The sequence below is a fragment of the Simochromis diagramma genome, unplaced genomic scaffold, assembly GCF_900408965.1.
Source record: "Simochromis diagramma unplaced genomic scaffold, fSimDia1.1 OVJJ01000618.1, whole genome shotgun sequence".
Lineage (NCBI taxonomy): Eukaryota > Metazoa > Chordata > Actinopteri > Cichliformes > Cichlidae > Simochromis > Simochromis diagramma.
This window is the reverse complement of record NW_024387423.1, coordinates 11,688,928-11,715,728: the sequence shown is the minus strand read 5'-3', so window position 1 is coordinate 11,715,728 and position 26,801 is coordinate 11,688,928. Positions and strand designations below refer to the sequence as shown.

Here is a 26,801-nt window from a genome sequence, read left to right as displayed (position 1 = left end):
AGCATTGAATAAAGTGCACTGTACAAAATATATCCCTACTTCACTTTTCTTGATACAGCAAACAATGTGATACATTATTTAAGTCCTTCTTGATTCATGTCGCAGTAATTTAACAGTTTTCTGCTTGTTTTAATTTCATACTGCAGTATATTATAACATTTATTTTCAAGTAAGCTTGCAGTGCTGCAGAAAGTTGCATCCAGGATCCAGTGCAATGACACCAACAATGCTGTAGAAACCTTACACACCTTTGAACTTGTTGTGTTAATAAAATTAAAATTAAATTAAATTATCAGCATAGACATACACAAACATTCAAAAAAAACCACAATTCTGATAAATAAATATTATGCAAACGCATCGCCTCCATTAACCTCAAAGAGAACCTCAGACAACAAAACATCTCAGTGTAATTTAAAAAAGAATACGTAACACCATCTCCATATAAAAAATTGTTTGTCTCTATATACAGATTTTTAATATTTTATTATTTTCATTCTTTTTCTGCAAAAGTTGATTCGGTTCATCTGGACGTAGCGTCTTCAGTGGGAGAAACATTTCGTCCCTCATCCAAGAGACTTCTTCAGTCTCAGCTGACTGCAGGTTTCCCCAATCTTAGAAACAATACTGTTCTTCTTCTTTTTTTTGACTCTCAAAAGAGTTTTCAGTTTATTTCTTTAGCAGCGTTGTAGAACATCCCTGTCCTTCAGTAATGTGACACAAAATAAATACACATAGTCAGGTTTAAATTTGAATAAATTACTTTTGCTCTTCAGACTTAAGCTGAACATACACTGTGTGATTTTTGGCCCCATTTTGAGACGACTTTTCAGTCGTGCGACCATTTTGGGGATCAGCCCAATTTTCTTCTTAATCGTGTGTCGTGCATCATGTAGTAAACGAAAAGCGATTAACACAACCAGTGTGAGCACTCAGGTCGCATCACAGCATCAGGCCTTATAGTGTGAGACCCTGCATCGTGACCTACAAACTTCTAACCCCTGCGATTCAGTTTGAGCAGGAGCTGAATAACACACAGTGTATGCCCAGCTTTATACGTTCACTTTGTAACTTCCAGAACGCTTTCTACATGCTCTGTGGAACCACACAAAATAGAGGAACATCATAAGAACCCAGTAGCATACGTAGGCTACACAGCCATAAATAAGAAATCTAGTTTCCATTTTTTTAGCCGCAGTTGACCAGTCCTCTTTGCTCTCTTTGTAGATGGTGTAACTGAGTCCACTTAATAAAATGGCAGCCCACACCGACAGGGGAAGGAGTGGAATGTAGTTACCAACCATCTTACGCCTGCCCGATGTTCCCCAGCTGCTTTTGTTCATCGTGAGAATGGCAAAGTACTTAGCAGGCAGCAAACTGGTCATGTAGAGAGCTGAGTAAAGTGACATAAACACCATCACCATGTTTCTCCGCAGGATGCAGGCGTAGGCTGCTTTCACCAGCCCGATAAGCTGGATGCAACACAGAACCCAGAGGATGTCCCACAGAGTGCCTGTCCAAAACAGCTGGATTATGGTGGCCGTGACAAAGAAGGGGAAAATACCTGACACGATGGACTCATAGGTCATCCAGAGATGGTGCTTGTGCCACCACATTGCATTGTAGAGCCACTCCCGGAAGTAAGATTTTGTCCAGCGAGTCTGTTGGTTGAGCCAGCGAAGGAACTGAGCGGGTGTTTCTGTGTAGCATTTTGAGCGAGCAGTGTATCTGAAGAAAGGGGGTAAAAAATAGACCTTTAGAACCTGCTTGTTTGATGTTGTAGGATCATTATTGTAGCTACTGAGCTTTGTTGAGTCCTATTATGTAATTTCTGTGCCTAATAATATCTAGAAAACATACTTAGTGGCATAGCCCATGCTCAGCATACGGTTGGTGAGATGCCTGTCATCACCAAATGTACAATGAGTTCCCAGAAACATTTGATTGTACCACGATTCCAGAAACTGCTGAAGGATATCATTTCTATACAGACCTGCATGAACAAGTACAAGAAATGACAAATTCAAAAGATGTTGGTTACAATGAGTTACATCAATGCTTTTAAGCCTTTAATATAGTACTGTTTAGCTAGAAAAGAGTTCCCTTACCTAAAGGGCCACTAATGCAGGACACACAGTTGAAGAAGGACTGGCAGGACCTTTCGATGTTGAAAGCCATCCAGTACCTGAGACTGCTCATGAAGCTGATGTAAGAGTCTTTAAGGTTGAGGATCATCACATCCCCTCCTACAGCCCCATACTTGGGATTACTCTCCAATACCTTGCACAATTCCACCGTGGCCAAAGGGTCCAGCTTCGTATCTGAATCACACACCTGAGAAATGAGACATAACGTCATTGAAAATTGGAAACATTTCATTTTTATTTTCATAAAAAAATAAAAAAGAAAACACTTAAGTCAAAGTAGATACCTGTATGTAATCAACCGATGACCCCAGGGCTTTAAATGCTGTGTACATCACCTCCCGCTTGCCTCCCCACTTCTGCATGATGCACACACATCTCTTGGTCTGGATCAGGCGCTCTACTTCTTTTCTCTGTGGATCCTCTCCTACCACATAATCAGAACCCCCTTCAATGCCCATTGCTGAGCCATTTTCTTCATCATGTTGGACCTGGGTGGGATCCCAGGTATGATAGTTGTTATTCCATACATAGTAGCCCGGATCCTGGTCTGCAAACACCTCTTTGAACATGTCCATCATATACTGGTCATCATCTGAATTCCCATCTATCACCATGATGATGCGCAGAAGCTCAGGGGGATACTTGAGGGCCCTGACTGAGTTCAAGCACTCTCTGAGATAAACAGGGTCCTCTTGGTAAGCCGATATAGTAAAACCGATTGTTTTGGTATAGGAGCATGGTTTTGTTCGAGATTTCATTCGCTGGTGCTCAACAAAGGCAAAAAAGCTCTGGACCAACACATGGAGTGAGAGTAGGAGTCCATAAATGCCAAAGGAGATGATGCCATACATGGACGACACCAGCTGATAGCCCTGAACGTAGGCCCACACCATCACACCCAGGACGGCCAAAGCAAAGACAAAAGTGAGGATGGCGCGGATTATTGAACCCAGCTTCTTCAATAAAGGTTTTAGCTCCATTTATTTCACCTAAGGAGACACAGACAAGACATATCAGTAAAGTTTTAAATACAGTCAAGAAAGCTTGTCAGTCAAAATGTCAACACATTGCAGTGAAAGATGTTTTCTGTTTAGCAGCACATGACAAAAATCGGTTAAAGACTGAAACTTTTCTGAGCAGATCTCTTTGTCGTACCTTTAAATTTATCCATTGGAATATACACAGACACTCAGACTGGGAGAAAAAGAATTCAGTGAAAACAACTGTTTTATGCAAAACGTTTGTGGGACGCATTACCAATCTACAGTCAGGGGTGAAATACACCACAGAATTTATCTATAATTGCACTGTATTAACCAGTGATCAAATTATCATGGCTGATAATCCTAGAAGGTGTTGTCAAAAAAACTGTGCCCTATTGTGCGAAAGCATACGGAAAAAAGTGATACAACATATATATGTATATAGAAATAACAATTTGCTGAAGTAACTGATCATAATTTTTGTTTAATTTTAATGTATCTAATTCTATTTTATATATAAAACTTTCAATATAGGATAATACTATATACTATTATTATACCACTTAAGTCGAATGTTAGTTTCCAAGCAAAAACAAATAATAATAATAATAATAATAATAATAATAATAAATTTTGGCCATGCATGAATTGGCTAAAACAATTTATAATAATAAGAGCATGAATAAAATAATGAAACCACATATTTTTAACCCTACCTGATGTTAACACTGGCTTCATGTAGAATTATGTGATATCCACCCGGAGTTCTCTTTGTCTCAGAACTTGGTTTGAAATGCATGAGTTTTAAAGTGTAGTGTAGGAGAGGAGGGGGCCTCCTTTTTTTTCACGCTCACGCAACCTCGCTGAGTCAGTCGTGCGTCAGGAGCAAGGCGGTGGTCCATTTAACGTGAGGGCATCACTGTGCAGATTGCATACAGCTGTTATGTTTTCTTTCTTTACCATGGAGATGTGTAGAGAGTGACCTCCGACCATGCTGCCGTTTGCTGTAAAGAAGGGAGTTCCCAAGCTTCCCATTATAGGAGCATTTCACAGATGCTCTGCGGAGCAAAGAACCGACGTTTGGTGCGAACATTATTTATCTGTTTACTTATTGTTGTTGTTTTTTTAAAATATATATTTAACTCTTTTTTAAATTGTTAATGTGTTATAAGTGTAATCCAAAATGTCATAAATCTAATGTATGAAAAATCTCTAGCCGTTTTATTGTTGGTGACAATCAACTGATAAATGTAATCAGTCAAAGCCTATCAATGAGACCGATCTTAACTTCAGTTACAATGACAATTCATCTTACAATGATCTGCAGCTTGCAGATATAAGCTTTCCATCCACTAACAGTGTAAAAACCATATCAGGCTGTTCGAAGCTGTAAGCTGAAAATCCTTTTTATGTTTTTATGTTTTACAGAAGCTGTTGTTACCGTGTGTGCAGCATTTTCGCTCATTTAAGGGTTTGTTCACAGTTAGATGTTGCCCTCTTGTGGTTCTTTTCTGAAACTCCACACGTCAAGTTAAAAAAAAAAAGGGTTGAGGCTGTGATTTAAAAAAAACAATGTATATGATACCAGTTACATTGCGCTATGTTTTCATATTAAAAGAACCTAAAATACTAAAAAACAAAACAAACAAAGTAAAGAAAACAGCATATGGGATCATAAAAATACAGTTGCTGTTTGCTTTAACAAGACTGCTAATGATGAATATTTGCAACATGTCATATTGACCTGCCTTTAAAATGAGGCTCCAAGGTGAGGATGTCTAATTTTGGTAAATGCTGCCAGCTCTCACTCCTCTGTGTGTGTGTGTGTGTGTGTGTGTGTGTGTGTGTGTGTGTGTGTGTGTGTGTGTGTGTGTGTGTGTGTGTGTGTGTGTATACACATGCACACACACACACACACACACACACTATACACACACACTATGTGACACCACCACTATGGTGCTGGTGTCACAACTGAAAACAGTCTGCCCTCTCTGAAGAAGAAAACTCTCCCAGATGATTTATTCCACAGCTGCCTACAACTCTTGATTTAAACATGATCACATCCCTGGAGAGTGTCTTTAAGGGAACTCTGTTGACCACTCATGATGGTCCACACCCTCTGAGCTGGCCGTAGCCATCAACATGCCCAAATAGCAGCCACAAGGACGTTGATGTCACGCAGGGAGCCCATGCGTGCTTAGGGCTGGTGAACAAGCTTCACTTAATGGTTATGTTTTTGAATCTTTCCAACAATGTGCTGCAGATTTATTGGTTCAAACAGAAACTTCTTCAAACAATGCTCCTGATTTAAACTTCTCCTAAAGTCCAGCTGTATATGGCAATACTTGTGTGCCAATGTCTCATATGATACTGATTTATGATATCAGTGTATGCATTAAGCTGTGTTTTTATGGTTTTGTCAGTTCAATTTATCATCTCTATTAAATGTTTTTGTTATTATATATTAAGATGGACACATTTAGTGTTCATGAAAGCTTTTCACATGTTACTTTTATTCCACTCAGCTCCTCAGTTTTTTTTCCTTTGCTTCCCATCCCTTTTCATAACCGAGCTTATTTGAAAAGATCATGGCTAAACTGGTGGTTTCTTCTATCATATGCCTGACTAATCCTTACAGTTACTGATGGTTAAACTGCATTAGTTTGTGGCCACATCAAGAATGTGTCCTCTAAAGCGCACTGCAGAAGGATGAAGATGCCTTTACCAACCTGCCATAACCTCTAAGTAGCTCATAAACATGGTTTCTGGGGTTCCAGATGGATTCAAAACACAGACAGCTGTGTTGCCAGAATAAACATATCGACCAGGATCATGTTTTCTAAAAAACATGTCAGCCCCCACATGCCATACAGCATTTGTTTTAGGGGGGGTTGTAGGAAGGCTACGAGGAGGATAAAAGTCCTCAGAAACCTTGTTAGGTCCCGGTCTTTATGTGGTGGTCAAGCAAGTGCCTGGTGACTCACTCAGCTGCTCTGCGCCACACCCAGGAAACCGAAATCCACTTAAATCATTTCAGGATTTTCTAATCGAGCATTCCCATGTGTGCACCTGATGCTGTGCTGCTGTGACAGATGCTTACTTCTTTAGCTGATAGCTTAACATTAACGCTAAACCGATACATCATGAAACTGACTGTGCCACATTTGCAGCAGCACTCTACTATAATCAGTGATTATGGAGAGTCGCCCTGTGTGCAACATGCTTTACAGTTTCAACCCACAGAGAGGAGTGTGGCGGCGTATTTTGCTCTTTGTGATTTATTGTTGCCTGACTTTAAGTGCTCGGTTTGCTTCTTAACTACTAAGACATCCCTGAGCATGAAACTTGGATGCCTATTCATTGTAAAGCCATTTTGAATCAGGGCTTGTAACTGCAAATGCTGTGACGGCATGTGAGGCTGCTAGATGTGTCACACACTGCATAAAATTCCTGCGTGACATCTTGATTTATGGTCTTACATACTAAAGTTTGAATTACACACAAGTGGGCTTTTCAAAGCCAAATACTTTGGACACACTTGTTTTAGCACATTGCCTGTCACTTTACTGCTAGGTAAGGTCTAAAAGAGAACTCGTATGTCTGGGAAAATATTAAGCACAAGGCAGACACGTGTTCTCTTTTTAGAAACTTCAAATGACGCACAAACAGACATGTATGTACACACCACACATCATGTAGATGACTTTACTGAAATTAACCAGCTGGCATGAATCTTTTCTGTTCATCCAGATGCCATTGTGTTCTTAATCCAGGAAACATAATTGCAAACTTTTGTGTACACCCCAGGCTTGTTCCTCTGTGCACAGCCGTGCCCCCATGACACAACTCCCTGGAGCTCTCCGTCGCACATCAATGGGCCCCCTGAGTCACCCTGGAGTTAAAATAAATGATTTTTCAGTGGTTCAACCTTTTTATCACAGCGCATAAACATTTCCTGTTTTGATCTTACCTGGCAGGAGTCCTTCCCTCCCTCCAGATATCCAGCACAGATCATGTTTTCAGTAATTTGGAAAGGATATGCGTTAAAGCAGGTGTCATCACTCAGGAGAGGGACCTCCAGGCACTGCAGCTTATCTGGGTATCTTGCTGCAAAGACACAAACAGATCAATATCTTTAAAAATACCTGAGGTGACTGCCTGTTCAAGCAATCTAACACAGATAGGCCGTATAGCACAGTTTAACTTACAGCCCTCATCGCTGGGACGAAGATTCCCCCATCCTGAGACCTGGCACACTGTCCCCTCACTGGCACACCTTGAAGGAAGCACAGCAGGACACACGTAGCTGCTCAGAGCTGCAGGTCGACTCAGTTTGATCAGCATGATGTCGCTGTCCTGTGTACGGGAATCGTAGTCAGGGTGGCGAATAAACTCAGCAGACATGATGTGCTGTTCAGTCCCATCAGGTTCCCAGATGTTGTGCTCCCCCAGACGAATTTCTAGATTTGAGCTGAAAGAACAAAGCCCACTTTGAGAGTTTCTTACACCCAACTTCATTTTAAAGTTTAAAGCTGCTTGGATTCAGGCTTGATGGGGATTGTGTGCCTTACTTTGGTTTGCAGTGTGCAGCAGAGAGCACCCACTCATCAGAGATAAGAACCCCCCCACAGAAGTTGTACCCAGTGAAGAGCGACACTTGGTAGGGCACAGAGTTCTTGGGGCACTCATATCCTCCAACAATCTTGTTATCTCCTTCCAGCGCAACTGTAGAGTAAAAAAATACAATTAAATAAGTGGCAAAATCAGAAAATTATTTTATCAGTGAATCGGCATCCTATCCTTAACACTTGAGTGTTCGTCATTTGAATCTATAAATTAGATTTTATACCTGCCCCTCCAGAGAGAATCAGGAGAAGGAAAAGCTTCATGCCTTCTGTTTTTCTCACTGGCAGATCAATGTACCCTAATTCTCCTGGTTTCAGGTATTTCAGTCCCTCTTATCTGTCTTTTCTCAGGGCCACCAGAGGCACACCTCAGACACTAAACAGGTGTTACATTTCCCCAGTGATACTGTGCTTGAAGTACACTATATAGGAGAAACAAAACAGCAGTTCAATACAAGTTAGAACATAGCTTGGATTAGGAAACAATGTGAGTGCTACACTTTACAGTGTGCATTCTTGTTTACTTCCTTTGTGCTGCATTACGTGAGCATGTTTAAAGCTCACTTTTGCCTAAATACATTTTCTTCACAGAACAGTCATGTGACATTATACTTTTTATTGCAGGTTTATCATAAATTGAATACTTTACATGACATGCACTGCCTTCAAGTGACCCACAGAGTGACGTCAATGGAAGTTATGACTGTGCATGTGGGTGAAGCTCATGTGGTTACAGATGCTCACGTACCATTTTTCAGCACAAAGACAGCAAAAAATGCATTTAAAGAGAACTAAGGTGGCAATATTTAACCTATAAATGTTAGCCTTTTTCATTTAAGGTAGAATAAGAAAGTTGTTGCCTGGAGATGAGTGTCAGGAGGGATTTGTGACTGAATGACAGCAGCAAGAGAGAAAGGGAAGGTTTACAAGATGGTAGTGATATTATTATTGCATCTAAGGATAATAGCTGCATATAGGACAGAAAGAACTGCATTATCCTGCTAGCAGAGTTTCAGATCTTTGCAAACATCTGGACAGACAGCACGCTAACACAAAGTTAGCAAAGGACCCATGGTGTGTGGTGCTGGTGTCACAACTGAAGAAACTGAGTGTACGCAGACGTTTCCACACTAGCATCACAGTGACAATCGCTTTGAAGTCCCTTTGAGCTGCTTTTCAACTTTGGTTGGGTTTTTTTGTCAGTTTTGTGGTCACACATAGACCCCCAATAAAGATCAAAGGTGTGTCCTCATTAGAAAACGGATTTGTGTTTTGTTTGTGGGACTGGTTATTATGTTACAATGCATTTCAGGTCATGTTACAGAATACAGAAGGTAAAAGTAATCTAATAGGTAGTGTACCAAGTAACTTTCTCTGGGGAGCAATTAAGCAACGAACTCCATTACTTTTAAGAGAAGTATAAGGAATGTGTAATATACAACTTTTATTGAATGATAATAAAACCCCACTTCACTACTTCAATACCCCAATGTTGGTAGTGAAGGAGGACATGCAGAAGGTTGGTGGACAGAGAAAGATTCTAGCGATCGGGTGTAATGTGGGCAGATGGCCCCTAAAGGAAAAAAGGAAGAAGAACAAGTAGAAGAAGGACTGAAATGTCACCTTTTGACCTTTAAAGTATTCCTTTCATTGGTTATTTTTAGTAATATCTACTTACACAGCAAATTAAAGAAGTAAATCTAGAAAACGTAAAGTAATCCTGTCTTGAAACTGTACAGAGTAGGATTTTCTGGCACAACTTCACGTACTTCCATCAAGAGACACAATTACAAGTGCTGCTGGAGTATTAAGCTCTTGATACACAGTCTGTCTGGTACCTTGTGAAATCAGTGAATCATTTTAATCTGTCCAGTTTAAAATATTAAACAAAAATATTAAGCCAACACTGCTAAATTATTGCTGAGTCATAATTTCACAATAGAGATATACTGAAAAGCACAAAGCTCTGTTACTCATGTGTGAGCGTAGGTGTTTATCAGCACCAGACAGGAAAACATTGAAATGTTAGGGCCCATTTACCCAAACCCTGTGATTATACACTTAAGGTTAAAATATAACGCATTCCCATCCAGCACAGGCAAGTTCTTCACCCTGTCATTGCTATGAGACACTCGCATAGTCTGCTTCACTCCTCCTCCAACCTGTATCTTCGTTTCTTCTTTTTCTGACTGGAAACAGCTGCTTGGTTCTGCTGGTAGACTTACTGGACTTACTCACCAAAGTCAAAAACACATCAGGCTGCTTATCTGTTTCCCGAGCAGCACTTTACCTCTTCTCGTTCTAGATTTTACAAGACCTGCTGACAAATTTCATCGCAATATCAAAAGAAGTTACAACACTGCAAGACATCACAGCAACCCACAGTGGTATTTATTAGACTAAGTCGCAAAGTCGCTGATTTAACTGTTGGAAAGTTTCAAATCTGTGACAGCCTCACATATGATAGCCAGATGCCTGTTTAGTTGCACATCTGCAAGACATCATTCAGGATGTGATCAGCTGGATGAATTAAGTAATTAAGAAAGGAAAAAAAAAAGTTCACTGCTGCTTTCTCTGCAGCCTAAGACTGTCATTGACCTCCAGTTATTTCCAACACCGCAGCATCTGTTTTTCCACATTTGCTACCCTAACGCTTGCTTAGATTATATGGAAAGCATAAAAACTTCCATTTATTTCACCATCTGGCACTGCCTGCATAACCACTTCCGGTTCCCCTAATCCCGTTCCACTTTACCTCAAAATACTCTCAGACGGACAAGACAGAGAGCACTGTGTCAGATCTGTATGACTTATGCAGTGCCATGCTTGTTTTCTGTCAGACAGAGCTGAGGTTGAGTATTCATATTCACTAGGTCTGCTGAGGGGGACTGCGGTTTAAAGTGGGGACGAATGTAAGGAAGTGGTTTTGGTTACTGAGGTGCAGCTTTTTTCCCTGTGTGTGGTTTATTTGTGGAAAAAAAAATAACATTTCCTACCCTTATGAGCAAAAACAGTTGGCACGGGTTTTGACTCAAAAAACAAAATTCCTGACCTCTCCGCACAAGTGAGATGAGGGTTTGATTTCCAGTCAGCACCGCAATAAGATCAACAAACCTTTGAGGTTGCAAGACACAGCAGATTCCCACTGTTTGTGACTTTATGGCAGTGTAATGGAGGTGTAGAAGTTTCAACACTTATGTTCCCCCGTGAAACGACTCGAGAATTTACACATTCCTTTTTAGAGTTTAGAAAAGTTGCAAGGTCACACTGTTTTGCACTCAAAAGCAAAATACTGGGTGTATTACAGTGACGCTGGAAGCTGCAGTATGTCATTAGTACTTCACTATCCCACACACAAAGGCGCACACATGCACAGACAGGGAAAGATACATGTATAAATGTACATATATGTTTGGTGTGCCTTCCAGAACAGTTGCTCACAGCTGCTGTATTAAATAATAACTCCCCCCCCCCCCCAAACTTCAACAGTGGGCATCACACTCTGCTAAATCTATATTCTCTTTAAACCTCCACTGGTTGTTCTACACACCCAAATTGGTATTTGTGTGGCATACACATAATTGCAGGTTTGGTTGGTAAATCAAGCCTTGGGCTCTGAAAGCTTCCCTCAAACTATAGCCCTGAGATAGCTATTAATATCCTCTACAGACTCTAGCAAAATGCTTTGCCTTTAAGTTCTGTAACAAAACAGCACAGCAGAAAAATGGGGAAAACACACACACACACACTTTTGCAGAAAAATAGTGGATGTATTGCTCAAGAGAACCGTGATGAAATTAAACGCTGTCTAGACTTCAGCTAAAACAGACATGTACTTTAGTTTTGGAGCTGAACAGCTTAATGTCGTGTTTAAGGGAGATGAAAAGATGCGAGCAGTTTCCTGTAGCTAATGGAACGAGTTTGGTCCGAGCATCAGGTATCGCTCACTGGGGGTTTTTTTTTTACTTGCTAAATATTTATACACTCTGCTAGAAAAAGACAAAAAGAAAAGAAAATAGACTCATGGGTCCTCCCACACACTCAAATCAGGGTGTTGTTCTGAACACACGCAGCGACTGAGAGCACATACATCTTCACATACACGCACACATGTAGTGTTTCTTCCTCCCTCTGTCCCTCCCACAACTTTCTTTCATTTCTTCCTCCCCCTCACATCTGGACTTCTGGCAGGACCTAGTTCCTGTGTGATGTGTGTACATTAGAGGGGGACCCAGTTTCTGGGTTGGGCAGGTTCTAGCAGAAGCTTGAACTGTGTGAATCTGATCTGTGCAGGAGTTAAAACTCGTTGTGCTTTACCGTGAGAACAAGTTCACTTATTATAACCGCCATTGTCTAGCTTGATGTTTTCCTGAATTATTAGTATCATCAGAGTTTCTTTTGGTGCTACAAATATTTGTTTTAGAGACTGATATTTTGGGAGGGTATTTCAGGTTGATTCAGAGGATTAAAATCCGCTAGCAGCCAATTTAGAAAACGGTATAGCTGCAACTTTAGAGTTAGGCCATGTGAAAGGTGAAGAGACAAAGTATTGATGCTCACACGATAAGCTCCTAAATATAAAACACAGATGTAGAAATGTGTGGATAGCAGAACAACAAAACCAAGAGTAGCGGGAGCCCATGTGGGAGGAAATATGAGTATGAATTTAAGCTCAGATGAACATTCCCCCCCAAGTGAAAGGTAGGGCTTTACTCGGGGGATGTGAGACTGATTTTCATTGTCTGTGGCTAAAAGTTCCCTAGATCCACCATCTTGAACTTATTATATATATCTACTATTCAGCCCTCTTCTTCCTGAAACTTGATTAATTGGATATTGTCATAATTCAGTTTGATGGTCCAGATGTGGTTGATGTAAGCATAGAAAATAAGGTAAACTGATTTAAAGAATGACTGTTGATGAGTTCTCAGTTCTCGAAGCTCAAGAGTCACGTAAAGTACAACAGAAAACACATAAAGTGCAAAGAAGAGGAACGTGCCAGATAGATGTCATGAATGAAATTGCTCTGGATTACAGTTTAGGTTTGCTCCAGGGTAGTTGTGTGAATTCCTCTTTTTTTAAGGCATGTGATCAGGTCTAGAGTTGATTGCTGGTCCCATTCTCTCTTTTTTGGCATATACACTAAATGTAAAATGCCTCAGAAATACATGGATTTCAGTGATGAGTGACCAAAAGTGTTGCATCATATCCCAGTGTGTTTAACTTGAAAGTCCATCCAAAATTTACAGGTCAACAAACTGAAGTCTACTTAACAAGTAAAAGTTTGCTTATTTGATTCTAACAAGTTTATAACTGAAATATCCAAAATGCTTCCAGTATCTTTTTTTTTTTTTTTTTTTGCGGGTTGTTATCTACAGAAGCGCAACAGATACTGACAGATGCTGGAAGGCTGGAGATGCATATACCAACATGCAAAGATGTCAAATCAGTCAACAACACAGAGCAATTACACTTAACCACAAGCAAACATGAGCTCAACCCACGCAGAGAAAAACACATTACGCAGCAGGAGCCCAGGTGGGCGTATGAGAAGTCCAGGCTCCACTCCTTCTCAGGTAGTCATTTCAACAACCCACAATTTATACATTTAGTTGTTTGGTTACTCAGGGTTTTCACTTTTGGAGTTTCCCGAAGAAAAATGAAGACAATTGTGGCAGACATTTGAAGAAAATCTTGCAGAGGCAGGAGTTTTAGTGAAGCACTAGCGCAGTTCTTGCGGATTAGAGCATCATTTTCACTGTCGGGTTGGGTTTAATGTGTGCAGGCAACACATTTAAACTCACACTTAAATCTCCACTCTGCGTGGACAGATTTAATAAGTCATCACTGACAAACTGCTGGTTTAGCACTGTGCATTAGAATATGTTGCGATGCATGGAAATCAAAAGTTCGAGAAGTTAATTTAAGTTCATTGTCGGTGAGAGTTATGGTAGTTGGAGGGCGGGACCTCAGCACCCGTCCCAGATTTGACGTCACATATTTAACGACTCCGCGATCTGAGCTCCAGCTTTTTCAAAGCCCAGTCGGAGGTAAAGGGAGGGTGTTCGACATAAGAGATCTGAGTGGGTCGCCGAGAGAGGTAGGATTGTAGTTTTTTCTGCTTTGTTATTCAGACGAAGAGAAATAAGGGGGAAAAAAGTAGGAAAAGAAAATTAAATGTAAGAAATATACAGTGTTTCTGGGAAGCATCTCACATTAGAATGGTTGGGCTTTTTGTTTTTTTGGAAAAACGTCGGGAACTGGGCTTTTTAATTGTTTTGTAAAGCCGTGAACTATATAAACATTATGCAATAAGCAAAGTATTATATGTATTAAATGTAAGTATTATTACGTATAGCCATATTTTCATACGTGGGAACTGTTTCTTGCATGTAGTTCTCTGTGGTTAAACCTTAAATCCTCTTCCTTATTTTTCTCTCCTTTTTTTTAAAAAAAAACCCAAAAAAACCCCAACTTACGTTCATGTGATTTTAACACAGTGGGAAATTTGCACATGCACGCTGCACAAAACTTGAGGAGGTTTGAGCTTTTTTAAATTAAACTTTAAAAAGCATGCAGAAGTAAACTTTATTCAAATGCTTTTAATATTTGATCTAATTACTTTTAGGGTGCACTAAATGGGTGGATAATGGAGTTGCCCTGTTTAGGGCATGTTGGAGTTATGTCATGTTTTGGTATGATTTTGGGGGGAATGAAATAAAGGCAACCTTTCTTTCTTTTTATTTGACTGAACTGCTTTCTATGTTTCAATTTAAAGAGTTTTGCTTTGTTGGTCATTAGTAATCTCAGGAAAATCTAAAAAGGTTAATATTCATGTTTGTTTGTGTTGTAGGTTCAAAGACAATGATGGAGTTAATGACTGGCACCCCTCCAAATCTCTTTAATGGAACAGATGACTTTGGAAGTAATGGCTCTATATATGATGAAAGCACAGAGTATGACTACAGGAACGAGCACGCCGATTTGAGACATTCTCTGAACACCATGTCTATCGTTGTGTACTCCCTGGCTTTTGTCCTCGGTGTGCTCGGGAATGGAGTGGTTATCTGGGTGACCGGGTTCAAGATGAAGAAAACTGTTAACACAGTTTGGTTCCTCAACCTTGCTGTGGCTGACTTCCTCTTCACTGCGTTTTTGCCCCTGAGTGTGACTTACACAGCTTTGGATTTCCATTGGCCTTTTGGCAAGTTCATGTGCAAGCTGAACACCACCATCAGCTTTCTGAACATGTTTGCCAGTGTCTACATTCTGGTGGTGATCAGTGTGGACAGATGTGTGTCTGTGGTGTGGCCTGTCTGGGCTCAGAACCACCGAAATGTACGCAAGGCATCCTATGTGAGTCTGTGTGTTTGGGTGGTGGCTTTGATTCTCAGTGCTCCATACTTCATCTTCAGGGACATCGGGCCATCGTACCACAATAAGGATATCATCAACTGTTTCAACAACTTTGCTCTTTCTGATGATGAAGACACATACGATGAGACTCAGTTGTTTCGTCATCAGGCCATGATTTTCACACGCTTCCTACTGGGATTTGTTGTGCCCTTTACTGTCATTGTCTCCTGTTATGCTGTTATAATCCATCGTCTCAGAAGAAACCGCACACTGGCCAATCAGTCAAGTCGCCCCTTTAAGATCATCGCTGCCATTATCATCACTTTCTTTCTGTGCTGGGCTCCCTTTCACATCATGGGTCTAATTGAGATGGCAAATTACATGCCAGAATATTCAAGTGAGATATTAGATGATATCACCATAATTGGGTTACCAATAGCCACCAGTATGGCCTTTCTCAACAGCTGTCTGAATCCACTGCTGTATGTGTTCATGGGCCAAGATTTTAAAGATAAAGTCCGCAAATCCATCCTGATTGTGCTGGAGAGTGCCTTCCAGGAAGAGGTTTCTCGCTCATACACCTATACAAACTCAATGGTCACCACTCGCAGCAAAGATAAGTCATTTTCTGATGCTGAGTTATAAGGCCGTTAAAGACATGAATAAACTTTCTGAGTAGAAATAACTGTATAACAAATCACTTTTAAACAACTTTTAATCAAAAGTTCTCTTAATCAAAAGAGTTAATCTGTCAGGTGTACAGGAGGATTTCCTCTTTATCTTCACTTTGTTGTTGTGACAGCAGAGTGTTTCTCAGCTACAGCCTCTTAGACTTTGTTTTAGTGATACTGTACAATAAGCTTGCAATTCATTTATGTGTTAAAGCATTGAGGATGGTTAAAATTGTGTCAGTGGCAACTATTTAGTATTTATAGCAACACCTGAAATGAGATGCGTGTTACTTCTAAGGTGTTCACAATCTGAGTTAAATGTATCGATCTGTGGTAGGTGTGATGTTTTATTAGTTTTGCTGTCACACTTTCTCAGACTCAGGGTATAAAAAGATCTGCAAATCTTTGGAGAAGAGAAACTAGTTTCAGAATTGGTAATTTGTTTGTGGTTGAATTCATGCAACACAAGCAATACCAATGTATCATCTGTAGGAAGGAAGCATCTTTTGTTCACACTCCAGTAAATTTCTTCTTCTCTGCATGAGACATAAAAGAAACCAGATTAAAAGTACATTACCAGTTCAAGAATAGGCCTTAACTTCTGGTTTTACTGATCACCGACATAGTAATAAAGACTGTGCTTCTTGCTAGACAATACATTGTCCTGTTAATTAACCTATCAAATTTTACCCTGTAAATAAGCACCTAGAGGTGACCCTTGTTATGATTTGTCACTACATAAATACAACAGAATTTAAATTAGATGAATCTACAAAACTGATTCTACCCAGTATAAATGGTGGAGTTTGAAATAAAAGTTTTGAACCACTGAACCAACTGATAACAATTATGATTGTAAATGACAAAACTGGCTCACAATATTGAAAACAAATGGCACCTTTAGGTACATATGAAAGTAAAATGTGTAACCCTGTAATCAAATTCTCATTTGACAGAAATCTATTCTAGTATTTATTTATTTGAGCATAATGAACAACAGATCTAATGGATACATACTGACTATAGAACCACTGGAAAGCTGATAGGGAGTGAGAGGTCAATGTCTGTGGCCTTCATAAGTATTGCTATAATTCTTCAAATATTAATTAATTCTGTTTGTAACCAAAAAGACTACAAATCTACATTTTTTTAAATTTCAGAGATAAAATCAGCCTTTTGGAGGTTTACCTCAACAACTAAACTAGAAGGAACAGTTGTCAGCCTTGTTGCCAGTCCTCGATCTATCAAATGAATAATCATCCAATCGGTAAAAATGTTATGAGTTTGGTAAGCATGTCGTCAACATTATATAATCTTGATTCCACTATAAGAAAAAAATGTATTTTTTAATTTTTTTTAATCCCAAATGGCCAAATCTACTTGTCTTTAAATGTCTATAAGTATTGTATTACTATTGTGAATATTTCTGTCAACATTATTTGCATCAATAAAACATTTTTGGCTTTAATGCTTTCCCACTGATAATGTCGACCTACATCTCATTTCATTATCAAAACATAAATGCAGAAAACAACTTATTTCCCTCTACTGAATATTTAACCCTCTCAAGGCAGGTGTTGCTGATTTGCAACAGTTAAAAACTAACAACCTGATTACCCCACATACATATTTTATGAGGTTTTTTTTACTCAGAAGTACCACTGCAGGACTTGGTTGTGCATTAGCAACAAAAAGTTTAATTTGAGCCTGAGAGGGTTAAAGGATGATACTGAGAAACACAGTAAAATAACATTATTTTGCTATACCTTTGATGAGAAGTATCGCAGCAGTGTTGAAAGATAAAGATAAGCTCATGCTGACTGATTTGTAGCTTTTAATCGAGTGATTACTGCCTTAAACCACTTTGCACAATTAAAGGCCTTAAATCAGTCAGTAGGCTCCAATCTGTTTCCCCTCTTTAGTGTGTTACAGTGAAGTTGTCAGGCAGTGGATAAAACATTGGAAATTTTGATCCATATCAAAAAGAATCTACTCATTGAACTTCCTAAGACTTCCTTCCTCTTTGGAGCTAAAAGAAGCCACCCAAACACACAAGCTGTCAATGGAAAGCCCAGGATGTCCTCTATTTAGTAGATCAGGCCTTAACAGGGTAGTTCAAATAGGACATAAATGAATATTCTGTTTCTCAGGAGGACATTGACATGATTGCATCACACAGTTGCTACACATTTGTTGGTTGCACATCCATTATGTAAAACCCAAAGGTGCTCTGTTGGAGCGATCTGGTGACTGTGGAGGTCATCTAATTCACTGTCATGTTTAATAAAGCTGTTTGAGATTATTTGAGCTTTTTGACTCAGACTCACAGGTAGATGGAGTAAACAAAAAACTGGCTGATGACCAAAGTACAAAAAAAGAACTAAAGGGAAAAAAGAAACTGAAACCTAAACTGAGAACTAATACTGGGCAAGGGAGTGCTGGAGCTGGAAAATAAGAGGGGAAAATGAACTGACACTCTGAAAAAGACCAAGGAGAAGACAATAACTATATATACTTAAAAGGGTGATTACAGCAGTGAAGATAACAAATAGAACAGAATAGAGAATAACAGACCAGAGAAAGGAAGCAAAATTTAAGACAATGAAAAAGGAACACAACCTCCAAAATAAAACAGGAAGTGACAGAACTAAATAGGGAAACCGCAGACATGTGAATGGACTTTGCGGTGGATGAAACACTGGGAAAAGAGCTAAACTCTAAACCAACTGAGAACTAGGAGCAAACCTAAAAACACTAAAGAACACATGAAGTGAATATAAACCTTTAACAAACCAGGGATCACAATGGATAAATAAAAAAATAAAATAAAATAAATAATAACAAAAATATATTTAAAAATAATAAATAATTAAATAAATAAAACCTCTGCCCAAAATATATACACTGGGTAAACTGACCCAGGACTGTCACAGTTAAGTCTATTTGCCCATGTGTGTTATGTTTCCCACCTATTTTCCCTTAGCCTCATTACCTGCTGTGTATTTATTGTCTAAGCCTCCCTGTGTTCTTTGTCATGTTCTACCTCAAAGCTGTGTTTTCTCTGATCCTTCCTGGATTGTTAGTTCCTGGCTCCTGCTTTTGTATTGTTTTTGTATAGTAATTCCTGCAATACAGTAATTCATGACAGAAATTTAGGTGAACAATTGGTAATCTTAAGTAACTAAAACATATGAATGCAAAAAAAATCCCAATAAACACCCGTTTTCACACCTTGGCTCGTGTGATTAGGTAGAGGATCATCAGGGGGTCCTTTATCCCTCTTTGGAGGGATACTCCCACTGGGTTTAAATCTGGGACTCTCCACCATTTGACCCTTTAGAACTGAAGAAGCTTCTTGGATGAGAGGTGAAACGTCTTCAAGCAACTTAAAGAAGTCCAGTTGCTTTTCTTTCCAAATCAGGAAGTGTGCGAATGCTTTTTTCATTGCACTGTATATGTCTGTCCAGCAGAGGGACTCTTTACGCTTTTGCTTTACTGATATAGTGCAGCAGTCTTGAGAAGAAGACATGAGCACAGACGGGCTGATTTGCAGTTTTTAATGATGTAATTGCAGCAACATGCTTGGGTACAAATCAGCCAGTAAACCCCCATCTTTTTGTCACTGTAAGTGTATTCTGGTCAAGAAGTCAGGCTGCTGGTAAATAAATGGAGTTTGATAAGCTATTTTATATAATAAAAGTCAGTTACTACTAGTATCTTTTACATATTTTCCTCTTTTTCCTTCTTTTTCCTTCACTCTTCCATCTTTTTTAAATGAGTTTAGTTGCTTTATGCGTCATAAAGAAAAGCACTTTTGGTCTGAGTCTCATAGAAATCAGGTGTCAAAGACTATTATTCAGTTAATAAAATGGAGATAGGCAAAGGTCAACCCTCTGACATCTAAGTCAACATCAGCGATGACCTTAACTGTAGCTCTGAATCCTAACCCCAACCTTCATGATTTATGGAAAATATATATATAATCTTTCTTCATTTCTTTCTTTGTCCACTGATTGAGAACTGGTTAAGAAAATGGATGGACGGATTATCATGTAAATGTCCCACTCAAACTGCAAACTCACATAGAATCAACTCCTTTGTAGCTCCAGGGATATCAATACAATATACCTCAAACTGAGCTGTAGGTGGCAGGGGAATCATTCTTGTTGATTAGAATCAGTGAATGTTTTTCTTCTATAGATTAGAAGCAAAATTCAGTACCTATTATTTATTACTTACTTTATATACCAAATGTAATACTGTTCACTTAAAATAGAATAGTCCAGAGAGTCTGCTTCATTATTATTATTATTATTGTTATTATTATTATTTGTATAACTGTGTCATGTTGTAATGAAACTGCAGTTCCAGAAAATATGCTCTACTTTTACTTTAAAGTATTATTATATTGTCGATTTATAACTGTTTCATGCCTGACTGTTTCATGGGCTATGAGCTCTAGTTCATGCATTTATTACTTCCAGGCTGGACTACTGTAATTCATTATTATCAGGATGTCCAAAAAACTCGCTGAAAAGCCTTCAACTAATCCAAAATTCTGCTGCAAGAGTCCTGACAGGGACTAGAAAGAGAGAGCATATTTCTCCTGTTTTGGCTTCCCTTCATTGGCTTCCTGTTAAGTCAAAGTCAAAGTCAAAGTCAACTTTATTGTCAATTCTGCCACATGTACAGGACATACAGAGAATAGAAACTTCGTTACTCTCAATCCCTAGATAAAATAGAAAATGAACATTTAAATATAAGAGTGATTAAAAATGCAAGTAAAATATTTTAAAGTAAAAAAATTAAATAAAATTAAATAATATAATACAATTTTACATATAACAAGAAAGCTATACAATATACAATATAAGGGTAAATCCAGAATTGAATTCAAAATCCTGCTCCTCACATACAAGGTCTTAAATAATCAGGCCCCATCTTATCTTAATGACTTTGTAGTACCATATCACCCTATTAGAGCACTTCGCTCTCGCTCTGCAGGCCTACTTGTTGTTCCTAGAGTATTTAAAAGTAGAATGGGAGGGAGAGCCTTCAGTTTTCAGGCCCCTCTTCTGTGGAACCAGCTTCCAGTTTGGATTCGGGAGACAGACACTATCTCTACTTTTAAGATTAGGCTTAAAACTTTCCTTTTTGTTAAAGCATATAGTTAGGGCTGGACCAGGTGACCCTGAATCCTCCCTTAGTTATGCTGCAATAGACGTAGGCTGCCGGGGGATTCCCATGATGCATTGAGTTTTTCCTTTCCAGTCACCTTTCTCACTCACTATGTATTAATAGACCTCTCTGCATTGAATCATATCTGTCATTAACCTCTGTCTCTCTTCCACAGCATGTCTTTATCCTGTCTTCCTTCTCTCACCCCAACCGGTCGCAGCAGATGGCCGCCCCTCCCTGAGCCTGGTTCTGCCGGAGGTTTCTTCCTGTTAAAAGGGAGTTTTTCCTTCCCACTGTCGCCAAAGTGCTTGCTCATAGGGGTCATATGATTGTTGGGTTTTTCTCTGTATCTATGAAGCGCCTTGAGGCGACTTTTGTTGTGATTTGGCGCTATATAAATAAAATTGAATTGAATTGAATTGAATTGAATTGAATGTGGTCTGGAGCTTTGGCAGAGCTTGTGTGAGCCAACAGTGTAAATTTTACACCTGATACACCTTAATGACACTATTATTAAATCTCCTGCTAGTGAGGAGACTTTCCTTTTGGGTCTTCAAGACAAGTAGTGTAATGCTGTCCTGCTATCACGTCGGAGGGCGAGCAGCAGCTGCTCCATCTTCTTCTGGACCACTGAGTGTTTGGCTCAAAGTACTCACAGATACATTTCATATAGCACTCTATATAGATACACTTTCTTTTTTTTTTAGGTTTGCTGGTTAGTTTCTATATTTTTATTTCAAGGAGTATTTAGTGACATCCTCTTGCCATGAAGACATTATAGTTTTGTTTTTCATGGAGTGGAAAAGGACTCAATGCACATATTTCAGGGTTAAGCAGAAATGAGTTGTAATACAACATCAGTAGAGGTGTTGTAACTGATGCAAAAAAAATTCTCTGTCTCAATTCTGATCATAAGTTAAAAGGAACAGAAAATCAGATTTCACCATACTCGCTCAAAGGGTCAAATTTTGGTAATTGTTAGACTGAGTTAAGTTTCCTTTAAATCCCAAATGCATGGCAGATGTAAGAAGGGTGATGATGATGATGATGATGATGATGATGATCTGAAGCTGTTAAGAATGTACAGTCCAGAAAAAAGGTATGAGCATCTGGACACAGATGCTAAACTGCTGTCAGACCCTAAATAAATTATCCTCTGTTGTTACAGATGCTGTTTCAGCTGCTATTCCTTGAGAAGTTGACATATTAGTTACATTTCCACATGGAGTTTTTATTTCTTTTTTTCGTGAGAATATTGTGCAGACACAAGAAAAGGACAGCTGGCCTTCAGCGTAAAGAGTATTTTATCAAGATTGCAAAACCGGATGCTGATAAGAGCCCCATACTGCATCACTGAAAAGGAATAGAAACATTCTCATTTTAAATGTTGTGCAAACTTCCTGTAGATCTAGTTCTTTATAAGGGTGACATATCATCCATTAACTGTTTCATTAATCTTTAGTGAATTCATCCACAAAAAAAGAGCTTTGCTAAATTACTAAATAACATATTTGTAGAACTCCAGATACATCAGATATTTTTCTATAAACCTGAAGAACTTTAAAAATCACTAATCATGAACATAAAGTATTTTTTATGTTTCTTGCAAATAAAAACAAAAACAAAATAAACACCCAAGGCATAGGGACAATAAGTTAGAAAGTGAATATTTTGCTTTTATTTACTGAATTATATTATATGCTACTGATTATGGAAACAGGTTGGTTGTCCTCAGAATATTTCATGACTTGATACTCACCAAACCCAAGGTTGCAACAGAAAGATAATGGTGTTAAATAGCAAAACAGCCAGCTGTTAGCCGTGTTACACTGTGGCCCTCTCACAAGAATATATATGTTCTAATATTACGTCTTTTGCTTTTAGAAAAATAATGCTGCATTCTTGATGCAATATGTTGCAGTCCAAATTTTGCAATTTGCATGAGGGCATTGCAAACCCTCATGCTCCCAACCATCATAGAATGCTCTCTCATGTTTTAACTTTTACAAACTTCCTGTGGATTTGCATGTTTATCAGCAGCGACATACACCCCACACGAGTCTCAGCTAAGCTGTCAGTCTTGGATCAAACATTCTTCTGCAGAGAATTCATTAACAGCCAACAAGACAGCTTCACAAGGTATTTACTTCATTTTTCACCAAGCATGAAAGATTTCCCAGGAATATTGCTCTAAATATGTATATGTGCATAAAAAAAACAGGAAATTCATTTTCTTACACTGTCACATGATGTAAAAACGCTAATTTAGTGTTATTTCACAGGACTAGTGCTAGTTTTCAAGAACAGGTGATGTGCAAAGCTGTATCTAAACTACAGAGGGATAAAGTTGTTGCCATACCATGAGGATATGTGAAAGAGTTGCTGAAGTCAGGTTAAGAAGGGAGGCGATGTTTGATAAGCAGCATTATGGCTTCATGCCAAGAAAGAGCACTGCAGATGTAATGTTTGCCTTGAGAATGTAGATGCAAAGTATAAAGAAGGTCAGAATTCATACAGGAGCAGCAGAGAAGTATGTGATGGTGGTGCTGGACATGTATGAGAACAGCGAGACAGTAGGAGTGGCAGATGGATCCAAGGTGAGGGTGGGATTACATCAGGGATCGGCTCTGAGCCCCTTCTTGTTTGCAACATTAGGTTGACAGATGAGGTCAACAAGGCGTCTTTGTGGACTATGATGACATTGTGTTCTTTAGTGAGAGGACTGAGCTGGTGGAAGAGAACCTGAAGAGGTGACGGTATTGACAGAGTAGCAGAGAAATCTAGAGAAATTTTGTTAGTGTGGCTTCTGAGTGACATGGGATTCAGATGGGGTGGCAAAAACAATACCATTTTGAGTACATAAATTAGAAATGAGTCCTTCAGAGGAACACCTCAGGTGAACATTAGAGGCAAGACTGTGATGGTTTTGACATGTGCAGAGGGATAATGGATATATATTGGACAAAGGAAGTGTAAGATGGGGGATAAACAATATATACGCTTGTTTTTTCCTGAATACTTTTGTCACGTTTACTGTCTAAGGACAGTGCTAGCAAGCACTCTCTGCTTATGACCAAAAATGTAAAAAAACAAGACAAAAACAGCCCTTTGTGTTGGTGGGAAAATGTACCACGTCGACCAATCAAAAATGATATGGCAAAATGACATTTGGTTGTTTAGGAAGAGGGGGAAGTTTTAGGAGTGAGAGAGAGAGAGCAGAAAAAGAGAGAGCGAGTTTTGAGATGTGAGAGATTTGTGACGTTTAGCGTGTTAGGAGTGTGTAGCCAGTGTGTAATCAGTGTGTTGTCTTGTGTAGTGTTGTGGATAGTTTTGTGTTGTATGTCCGAACAATGAGGCGACTGCTGTCTCCAGATAGAAACCGGCAGTGATACACCTCCTGCTGTCAGACCTGCAGGTATCAGGCTGTGATGTTCTCCTTTATAGTGGACAGAAATATTTGGAGTGGCACAAATAATTTGTGTGGCATCTTATTGAATGCAGAACAGCTGATTGTTATGTAAATAGTTTGAAATGGTTATTTACAGTAAAAAAAAATATAACTTTTCCTACTCAGATTTTATGCTTTTTGTCTCAATTTAGATCAATTGTGTTAATACAGTATGTCAAAATGAAAACATAACTGTAAATTCAGACACATGAGGTTGTGCTGAAAAGGATGATACCAAACAAGGTAAATAGTTTTTAAAGGTGAAATGTAGAGGAAACATGAAAATTAGTTAAAAATGGCCAATCATACCCTGGACCCCACTTCTTTTTTTTTTTTAAAGTAACGCAATAGTTACTTTTCAAGTAATGAATTTCTTTTAGAATCTTGTAACTCAGTTACTTTTTTGAAGAAGTAACTAGTAACTATAATTAATTTCTTTTTCAAAGTAACTTGTCACACGAAGGCAAATGATCCACTCTGGTGACCCTTAAAGGGTGCAGCAGAGAAAAGAAGAAAAACTAAATCACACTTTACAACTTTACTTACAACACTTGATTACAGAAAAGGTGTGCTTTTTTGAGGATTTCAAATTTTGAGATAATGTCCTTTCATGTTTGTCTAATTGTCTGGGAGCTATGTTGACATACTGCCTTAGACTGAATGTCACCATAGCTTCAGTTTCAGTTTCCTATTAACTTTGACTGGGAGCTGAACTTTTTACTTATTGTTTTTCTTTGCAGGTCTAAAGTCAGTGAGGGAGATGACCACTAACTCTTTCAATCCAATCAATACAACTGCTGCACCTAATGGAAATGGCTCCAAGAATAGTGACAGCAATGGTGGGCTTAACATCATGTCTCTCATAATTTATTCCCTGGCTTTTGTCCTCGGTGTGCTCGGGAATGGAGTGGTTATCTGGGTGACCGGGTTCAAGATGAAGAAAACTGTTAACACAGTTTGGTACCTCAACCTTGCTGTGGCTGACTTCCTCTTCACTGCGTTTTTGCCCCTGAGTGTGACTTACACAGCTTTGGATTTCCACTGGCCTTTTGGCAAGTTCATGTGCAAGCTGAACACCACCATCAGCTTTCTGAACATGTTTGCCAGTGTCTACATTCTGGTGGTGATCAGTGTGGACAGATGTGTGTCTGTGGTGTGGCCTGTCTGGGCTCAGAACCACCGAAATGTACGCAGAGCATCCTATGTGAGTCTGTGTGTTTGGGTGGTGGCTTTGATTCTCAGTGCTCCATACTTCATCTTCAGGGACACTGAACAAGTCTCTAACAAAATGATTTGCTTTGACAACTATGCTCTTTCTGATGACTATGAAACACCATCAGTGAAAAAGTTAAGGGAATTTCGTCATCAGGCCATGATTTTCACACGCGTCCTCCTAGGATTTGCTGTGCCTTTCACTTTCATTGTCTCCTGTTATGCTGTTATAATCCATCGTCTCAGAAGAAACCGCACACTGGCCAATCAGTCAAGTCGCCCCTTTAAGATCATCGCTGCCATTATCATCACTTTCTTTCTGTGCTGGGCTCCCTTTCACATCATGGGTCTAATTGAGATGGCATATCACATGCCAGAATATTCAAGTAAGATGTTAGATGATATCATCACAATTGGGTTACCAATAGCCACCAGCCTGGCCTTTCTCAACAGCTGCTTGAATCCACTGCTGTATGTGTTCATGGGCCAAGATTTTAAAGATAAAGTCTGCAAATCCATCCTGATTGTGCTGGAGAGTGCCTTCCAGGAAGAGGAGACACGCAATTACACTTACACAAAGTCAGTGGACACCAGTCAGAACCAAGAGAGTTCAGATTTGAATACTGAGGTATAAGAAACGAAATAATTAAGCTGTAAAGCATATGTCAAATTGCTTATGGGCTTTTTACTATCTTAAGTATGATTCAGATATGTGACTGATGCAGTTGTGCTATGCAGACTTGCTGTTGGTTTCTTTGATTCACAGCTGTGCATTCAGGCTGCTTGTTTTTGAAATTCAAAGGAATTGTAAAAATCCTTTTTCACTATATGTTATCATTATTATATTCTTACGCTCATCTGCTTTGTATAATATTTTTCTAAAATTTTAACAAAATGAACTCTTTGTAAAAGCTTCTATGTCTATGTAAAGAATATAATACATATGTACTTTTCCACTTTTTCACTTCTTCTCAGCTATGGCGGCATCAATAAAAGATGACAATGATGATCATTCTTTCATACCATCATTTAAATTTTTTTTTTTTTTTTTTTTTTTTTTTTTTTTTTTTTTTAAATGACATCAGAAACAGCAGTATGCGACATTACGTGATGGCAGAGCTTCAGTTCATCCTTTGTCATTTTTTTTTTTTTTTTTTTTTTAATAAATAGGACAGGGG

At 38.9% G+C, this 26,801-nt stretch overlaps 4 protein-coding genes across 4 annotated transcripts; 2 read left to right on the top strand and 2 right to left on the bottom strand.

Moving 5' to 3' along the window:
• Positions 1-579: 579 nt before the first annotated feature.
• Positions 580-4,009, bottom strand: has1 (hyaluronan synthase 1). The gene is made up of 5 exons (XM_040013150.1): positions 3,847-4,009; positions 2,432-3,136; positions 2,109-2,334; positions 1,861-1,993; positions 580-1,728 (listed from the first exon to the last, which is right to left on the bottom strand). Exons 2-5 carry the CDS (start codon positions 3,125-3,127, stop codon positions 1,053-1,055), a joined length of 1,731 nt encoding a protein of 576 aa, XP_039869084.1. The 5' UTR covers positions 3,128-3,136; positions 3,847-4,009; the 3' UTR covers positions 580-1,052.
• A 2,661-nt stretch (positions 4,010-6,670) lies between these two features.
• On the bottom strand, positions 6,671-8,087 carry LOC120722244 (trypsin-3-like). Its single transcript, XM_040013153.1, has 5 exons — positions 7,983-8,087; positions 7,705-7,858; positions 7,342-7,604; positions 7,104-7,240; positions 6,671-7,025 (listed from the first exon to the last, which is right to left on the bottom strand). The coding sequence occupies exons 1-5, from the start codon at positions 8,020-8,022 to the stop codon at positions 6,876-6,878; spliced, it is 744 nt and encodes a 247-aa protein (XP_039869087.1). The 5' UTR covers positions 8,023-8,087; the 3' UTR covers positions 6,671-6,875.
• Positions 8,088-13,435: 5,348 nt separating this feature from the next.
• On the top strand, positions 13,436-17,253 carry fpr1 (formyl peptide receptor 1). Its single transcript, XM_040013152.1, has 2 exons — positions 13,436-13,858; positions 14,612-17,253. Exon 2 carries the CDS (start codon positions 14,623-14,625, stop codon positions 15,757-15,759), a length of 1,137 nt encoding a protein of 378 aa, XP_039869086.1. The 5' UTR covers positions 13,436-13,858; positions 14,612-14,622; the 3' UTR covers positions 15,760-17,253.
• Positions 17,254-22,965: 5,712 nt separating this feature from the next.
• Positions 22,966-26,607, top strand: LOC120721962 (chemokine-like receptor 1). Its single transcript, XM_040012601.1, has 2 exons — positions 22,966-23,102; positions 25,152-26,607. The coding sequence occupies exon 2, from the start codon at positions 25,172-25,174 to the stop codon at positions 26,255-26,257; it is 1,086 nt and encodes a 361-aa protein (XP_039868535.1). The 5' UTR covers positions 22,966-23,102; positions 25,152-25,171; the 3' UTR covers positions 26,258-26,607.
• Positions 26,608-26,801: the final 194 nt, after the last annotated feature.